This window comes from Camelus bactrianus, chromosome 22 (assembly GCF_048773025.1).
Source record: "Camelus bactrianus isolate YW-2024 breed Bactrian camel chromosome 22, ASM4877302v1, whole genome shotgun sequence".
Classification (NCBI taxonomy): Eukaryota; Metazoa; Chordata; class Mammalia; order Artiodactyla; family Camelidae; genus Camelus; species Camelus bactrianus.
The window spans coordinates 29,373,423-29,381,015 of record NC_133560.1 but is presented as its reverse complement, the minus strand read 5'-3'; the positions used below and the strand labels follow the sequence as shown (position 1 = coordinate 29,381,015).

Below are 7,593 nucleotides of genomic sequence, written 5' to 3'. Positions count from 1 at the left end.
TCACCTTGATCTCTTTGTCTCACGTGGTGTCCCCCCACACAGGTCTTCTCCCCTTCTCTTCTCTTATAAACTCACTTGTCATGTGATTTAGGGCTCATCTTAAATCCAGGATGATCTCATCCTTAACGTAATTCCATCCGCAAATACCCTCTTTCCAAAGAAGGTCACATTCGCAAGTTCTAGGGGTTAGGAGACAGACATATCTTTTTTGAGGGGGGCACCCATTCAATCTACCAGTCTAAAGTTTTTTTTAAAGCAACACCGGAATAAAAAAAAAAAACGTGCAGAGAACTTTTCTCATGCTGCGGCACTGTGCTAAGCCCCCGACGGGCAACATCTCATTAAACGCTGAAACGCCAGTACAATAAACTGAGTCCCAGAGGAAAAAATCACTTACCCCGCTGGGTCCCCCAGCTAGTCAGTGGCCAAGCCAGTGTTCAAACCCACTTATGGTCTGAATTCAGAGGATGCACTCAACTCTGCACCATTCTATTAAGGCCCTGAAATCTCCCAGGGCGGCGCTACCACACGCACAACTGCAGGGGGCGCCTTTCCCTCGGCGGCCCCGAGCAAGTGTGTCTGCAAAGATTCTGCCTCCCCAGCACCCAGGCTGGCCTATGATAGTAAGTGGCCGGCTGAGGGACCCATGACATGGGTCCATGAGAAAATTACTCCCTCCCCTCCTCCTAATCTAAGGAATGAGGCCATCGCCGCCACTTATTTATTTATTTATTTATTCCTTGTTTTGTTTTTAAATCTGTGATGCGCCATCAGGAAATCATTTCCGCTTCTGCCCCTGGTGAGGCTCTTAGAAATGCTCCCCTCTCAGCCAATGGAGAGCACCGATTCTGGCAGGGGGCTGTGCTTTTTGGTCAGCCCTGCCCCCACCCACCCACCCTGCACACAAAAGCAGCATAATTAACTGTCTTAAGGAAGCCGAGCCTCTGCCAGCAGCGAGCTGGCAAGAAGAAAACACCTCGGAGGCACGAGCTGTGACGATGACAGGGGACGCAGCCGCAGCTGAGCGAGGGGGAGCCGACCGCTAACTGCAAGCCGCTCCCCGTCCCTGGACAAAAGCTCCCTTCTGCGCCCGCCACGTTGCTTTGGGTGACCTTCCTTGGATGCAGAGCCGGCCCCTGCGTTCATCTTCCTCGGATGCTCTGAAGGCCCGGGGACCGCGCTCCGAAGGCGAGGGATGCCCGGCTGCATCCGCCCGGGGATCGTCTTTGTTTGCGCGTAGCCGGGAGAGGCCGCGGAGGTAGCTGGGACTCACGCGGAGGTGAGTCCCCTTTCCTCCTCCTCGCCCCGCCGAGGGAGATTGTCCCTAGGCGTCTGCTGCTGGCAGGCGGGGCGGGTGGGAGCGGAGACCCGCGGTCTTGTGATCCTTCAGATGGCAACACCTGCATTTTCCCCCACGCGCCGCACACACCCCCACAGTTCGCCTCCTCTCCCACCGTTCACCTGGAAGGCAGAGGACTGCACCATTTCCAGGACGTGCTTAGAGATCAGGCGGATCAAACCGTCCGCCCCTCTCCGGGACGCTTCCTAAGAGGCCGAAACGTACACGTCCCACCTCTGGGCATTTCCTATTTATAACGCCGTGAGCGGATTTGGAGAAAGGATTTGATAGGTGTGTACACAGAGGCTTGCCTATGGGTGGGGAGGAAGGGAGATGGTTGAAGACGGAGATTCCTCCTCCTCGGTCCGAACTCGTGTGTGACGTGCTAACCATTCGGCACCACAGCGGCAAGGAGCGCTTGTCAGCCTCCGCTCGCTGCCTTGCTCGCCGTCCTGGAACGTGAAGTCAGACCCAGAGCGCAGGAGCGTCCAAGCGCATCGGGGGCGCCCCCACACCCCGCACTGAGAGGAGTCTGGGGCCAATTCGTGTGACTCCAGATCCTCAGCTGTGGGTGGGGCGGAGGTGGGTGGTCCCTTCCGGGGGCTGAGGTCACACCCAGCTCTGGATAAAGAAAACAGGCGCAAAGACCACTCCCTTCGGAAAAAACGGATTTCTATTGACGGGAACGTTCCCTCGCAGGAAGGCTCTGGGGTGGTTGTTGCCCGTAGCATCAGGAAGAGATCTCTCTTTTTCCCATACTGCATCTTGCTGTCCCTCCTCCATGAATGAATGACGACATTCAGGGCAGTGACGAGAATCCAGTGAGAAACTCTCACTGAGGTGGGGAAGGGTCAAATTTCAGACATCCCCTCCTGCCCACCTGGCCCTCTCCCGTCTGGGGCTGCCTCTGAATCCTCCCTCTCTGAGCTGCTACCCCAGAGGCAGGCCCACCATCCACAGGGGCTTCGGTCCAGCGAGGGGCTTTGGAAGACACACCCAAACTGACAGCCACAAACCAGCTCTAGAGGGGCAGCCGCAGCGGGGAGGGGGAGGGGGAGGGGTGGAGGCGGGGACCTTAGGGGCTAGCAAGTGAGGGTGACGACTTCTCACTCTCATATCCACAGACCTTTGGGGCCGGGCCCTTCTTAGTCACGAGGGGCCATCCTGGGCACTGCAAGGTGTGGAGCAGCGCCCCTGGTCTCCGCCTACGCGATGCCAGTAGCCCCCACCCCCCGCAACTTATGACAACCAAAAACGCCTTCAAGTATTGCCAGGCGCCCTGGGGAGGGGGAGGAGTCAGCCCCGGTTGCGAACCACTGGCTTAAAGCACAGAACCTGTGCTGTTATTTGAGTCATGAGATCCTGGGTGTTACGCCCAAAGGGATCATGGAGATCGTTTCTAGACCAATTCTTCATTTACAGACAGGGAAACTGAGGCAGGGGAAGTCACCATGCCCCAAGGTAGACCCGAATTCAGCCTCACTCAGCGGTTCTGACCACACTCCCAGACAGCCCCGCACTTAAGCCACCACCTCAGCCCCCACTCCATCTCTGCTCCCAGCTGCCTCCTCACGCCGGTCAAAACAAAACTGGCATTTTGTAGTCGGTAATAATTATGATTCTGATTCTCAGTCCCAGTCACTTTCCGCACTGCCTTTTTCAATCCTAGGGTCAGGTTGTCAGGACTTGCTTCTTCATGATGGGGGTTGGGGGTACAGAGGGGCAGGACAGGTGGGCTGGGGCAGACAGAGATGGGTTGGGGTTAACCAGGTCCTGTTTGAATGTTGGTCCCAGCATGGGAGCTTAATCATATCAGTCATCAACATTTTGGTATAAATGGCATTAACTCACTTTATTGCCTCCCAGTTGAAGTCCAAGGTGGGGAGGGGCGGTGAGGGTCCCATGGGGAGGGTGACTTTCAGACCTTCAAAGGTAGCTTATAGCTGGAGGCTCAGCTCCTTATTTGGCTCAGACTCCAGACCCACATGGGTGGTCAGTTTTCCATGCCTCTATTTTCTCACGTGTGAAATGGAGAAGCCTCACAGGGCTGGACAACGATTCCGTAAGATGATAGACCCAACAGCTCTTTGCAGATCGATCTCGGGGAAGTTCTGTGTGGGTAGGGGGTGGTCATTATGATGACTGTCCAGTAAAACCTCCGTCCATGGCCCTCCTTCAGGATTCATCCCTGCATCAAGTCAGTACCTCTTCCCAGCCCCCATGGGGACCACCGAAGCCACACTCCGGATGGAAAACGTGGACGTGAAGGAAGAATGGCAGGACGAGGCTCTGCCCAGGTACAGCTCCCCAGGTCTCCGTGTCAGCTGCGGAGGGAGTCGGCCCGGCCCTTCTCCCCGATGTGGTGCAGAGACACCCCAGTTGACCAGGCCAAGCACATAATTAACACTTGCTGAATTATTTAAGATTGATTCCCCACCTCCCCTCATCCCCACTCCTGCCAAAGTGCCCAAATAGCTCCCATTCCCACACTATTGTAAGAAATCAAAACATCCTTCTAGAACCATCTCATGGATGATTACAATCATCTCACCTGGGTTCCCATGAATCCTGGTAATAGTGTAGTTTTACCTGCAGCAGCCAGAGGGGCAGTGTCACACGCCTGCTTAAAAACCCTGGGGCAAATGTTCCTCCCACAGAACATCCGGGTTTCAGCCTCCACTTTCTTCTTCACCCTCACCTCCCATCACTCCCCGCCCCCTCATGCCCTCCAGCTCCAGCATCTGCCTTCCTGTTCCTTCACTGTGCTGGGCTTCCTCTGACTTTCAGAATTCGCATTGGCTATTCCCCATGCCAGGAACACTTTTCCCCAGACACCTGCCTCTGTCACCTCCTTCAGGTCTCCACCAAGAGGCCACCTTCTCAGAGAGGCCCTCCTGGCCCTTTCATTATCCCCTCCCCCAGTCCCTGAATTGTCTCCTTCCTAAGTAACAGCCCATCCAAGATACCCACACCCTAATCCCTGGAGCCGGAGAGCGTTCCCTCACATGGCAAAAGTCATCTTGCAAATGTGATCGAGTTGAGGATCTGAAAAACGGGGAGATGATCCTGGATTATCCAGGTGGGTCCTCAGCATAATCACAGGGGTCGGCAGAAGAGGAGGGCCGTGGGGGATTTGAATAGAGAAGTAGGAGTTGTGATGACGAAAGTGACAGCTTGGAGTCACGGGAGGAAGGGGCCACGAACCCAGGAAGGCAGGCGTCTCTAGAAGCTGGAAAAGTCACCAATAAAGATTCTCTCCAGGAGCCCCCAGAAGGAACCAGCCCCGCTGACACCTCGCCTTTGCCCAGTGAAACTGAGTTCCGACTTACTTCTGGCGTCTAGATTCGTAAGCGAACACATTTGTGCTGTTTTAAGCCACTAAATGTGTGGTAATCTGTTAGAACAGCCGCAGGAGAGTCGTACGATCTAATACGCTAAGTATTTCACATACTTCTCTGGTTACAGTCTGCTCCTCACCGTGGGACCCGTGAGAGCAGGGGCCTTTGGTCTGATCCCTGCTGTATGCCAGCACCACCGGAATGGAGCCTGGCATACAGTCGGCGCTCAATAGATACTGAGACACGGTCGTTGGTAGGAGTTGCAGGGAGGAAGTGGCGCTCGCCCACGGCTCAGATACTTGTCTCTCTCCTGTTTTCTCCTCCGCGTGGCGTGGGGTGAGAGAAAACGCCGTCAGCACAGGCTCCCCCTAACTCGTTGGCTGGACACAGCTGCCCAGCTCGCTCGCACTTTAATGCAAGGAGTTCACCCCCAGGAGGTGATGCCCAAGAGTTAGCTACATAACCATCTGGGAAGAAAGAGTCTAAGGGACGGGGCACGTTCACCCTGGAAAGGAGAGTTGGAGGAGGATCTCCAGCTCCACAAAACCTCGGTCAGCGGTCAGCAAGGCACTGAGGGCAGAACTAGGCTGATGGGCGACCACAAAACGGATGCGGACTATATGGACTCAAATGGCCCGATACGGACATGCTTTATCCGGCCGTCCCCATGCAAAAGCGAAACGGGCCGGTGGGGGCCGTCTGGAGCTTCCTGCTGACTGTGTCCCAGGTGAAGCTGCAATGTTGAGGGCATCACCCCCTCATTTGAGAGTCTTGGCCCTCTCCCAAATCTAGTCATTCTCACTGTCTACATTTCATGCACATACTCGTGGTTCTGAAACCGATAGGTGTCCCATCTCAAAACAGCCGAGAATCTCTTGTCTGCCCAGTACCGTTGTCTGCAGGAATACAGGTATTTTGGGAAAGAGACGGCGATCTCGTTGGTGCCGGCCTCCGGTTCTCTCACTGTTAGAATGTCTTTTGCTCTGCGTTCCCTCCTACCAGTCTTTCTCTTCAACTCAATATAAGGAGTGCTAATGCCTAGGTGTGTAGAAAGAGGGTCTCATGGCGCACAGACCTGGCAGTTTGGGCGAATTAAGGATCATTTTTGGCAAGGACTCCTGGTGGAGTTAGGGATGCTCCGGAATGGGAAAGAGCTGCCTTTGAGAGCAGTCCCTCGCTCCAGGTGTGGGAGATAGGTTTCCTCCCATGGAAAAAGTGGAAGCAGATAGGTTTGGAGGCGTCTCCAACCAGTCCCAGCATTGCTTACTGTTCCGTCCACAAAGTCTGGCCCCTACCGAGACCAAAGCTTTCTTGGGTCCAGACTTCGAGAGCCTCCTGATTCAACCCCTCCTCCAGGCAGCAAACCCCAGCCCCTCCTGGATGTTAAAAAGTCTCTGATGACCGCAGAGGGCTCACCTTGCTTACTCTAATTTTATTTCAAGTAGCACAGGGGAACCAAGAGGGCACGAGCTGTGGAACTGAATGACTACAGGGTCTGATTCCAGTTTCCAATGGGCTTGCTCGGCCACCCTGAGCAGCTCTTCGAGCATCTTTGTACCTCGGTTTTCCTACCTATAAAATGGGGACAGTAATCTCTGGCTCACAAAGTCACAGGAATTCAATGAGGCGCGTGGGGCGAGGCGGCCGAGACAGGCTGTGAAAACGAGGAGGGCTGCCCGCAGGGGTTGCCACCCTCGGTATCAGCATCATTCGTATCAGCTCTATCTGATTCACACTGGTTCCTTTTTTCCATCCCCCTCCATAAAAAGAGACCCCCCTCCCAAGCCTTGTGGAGACAAAATGGGGCTGATTGCAGCTGCAAATGTGAATTTCAAGTGAGCCTCCCCAGCTGCAGAGGGTTCCTCTCCCTTTTCAGTAGTTCAGTGTTTGCAGGACAGTGGCCTGGCTGTGTGGCCCTGGGTCAAGAACACGCTTTGGTCCAGGTGTCTGTCCTCCTCGTTCTGGGGGAAGTGAGCACATCTCCTTAACACGGCGTCCAGCTGCGTCCCAACATAAGCACCTCTGTCTGACGCCAGACAACCCCCAATTCTATTCCTCCCAGCCCAGGGGTCCCTGCCTGAGGGCATCTTTGAGCTGCCCCAGGCGTGCCCACAGCCTCTCCTGCTGCCGTCATTTTGTGGCATCTTCCTGCACCGCCTGCTTTTCTGCAGATTCCTGTGGATCCTGAGCTGGGAGCAGCCTGAAGATGATCTGTCTCACGGCCTCATTTCCCAATTCATTCATTCCAGTGCTAGGTAGGCACTGACGGGATGCCACGCCCTGGGCAAGACACTGGGGACACGTGGAAAATGGGGGAGTCTGGGGCAGATGAACAGACAGAGGTGCTGGAAATTGCACAGAAGGAGAAAGGGCAGATTTATCTGAGCATCTGAAACTCCAAAATTGCTGATAAATAATTTTTGACGCCTTTCAGCAGTTTCCCTCTTTGGTTCCCTTGGCTTAACTTTGCAGGAGTCCTATTACTAAGCCCCAGTGCTGCTGGCCCAGCTTTGAGCCTTAGAAAAAGCCTACTCACGTCCAGAAAGAGTTTTGGCTGCTACTGCGCACCGGAAGTGGCCACGGTCAGGCAGAAACAGAGGCTGGGCAGCCCTGGACAGGACACTGAGGCGGCACTGCCAACCTTCACGCCACCAAAGCTGGGGGCACCTGTCACGAAGCAGGAGGCATGGTCATAGGTCCTGAGGCCCACATTTTATGCCCAACTCCTTCGTTTCACACCATGAGTCACAGTGAGCCAGAGGCTAGGATCTGAGGGTAGAACTAGATCCGGGAGCTGCCTCTGAAGCCAGAACTATTGCAGCAACAGCTATTTCAGGGTGACAGGTGTTTCTAGATTTTGGCCTTCCCCTGCCACTTACATAATGTGGCACTCAGTCCTTCCTTCAGCCAACCCTT

At 54.8% G+C, this 7,593-nt stretch overlaps 1 protein-coding gene across 1 annotated transcript in view; it reads left to right on the top strand.

The window, feature by feature from the left end:
- Window positions 1–902: 902 nt before the first annotated feature.
- The window catches only part of ATCAY (ATCAY kinesin light chain interacting caytaxin), a 28,072-nt gene continuing 21,381 nt past the window's right edge, over window positions 903–7,593 (top strand). The window contains exons 1-2 of the mRNA XM_010966710.3: window positions 903–1,279; window positions 3,519–3,636. Coding sequence (XP_010965012.1) covers window positions 3,560–3,636 — 77 coding nt within the window. The 5' untranslated portion in view covers window positions 903–1,279; window positions 3,519–3,559. The remainder of the gene's footprint in view (window positions 1,280–3,518; window positions 3,637–7,593) is intronic.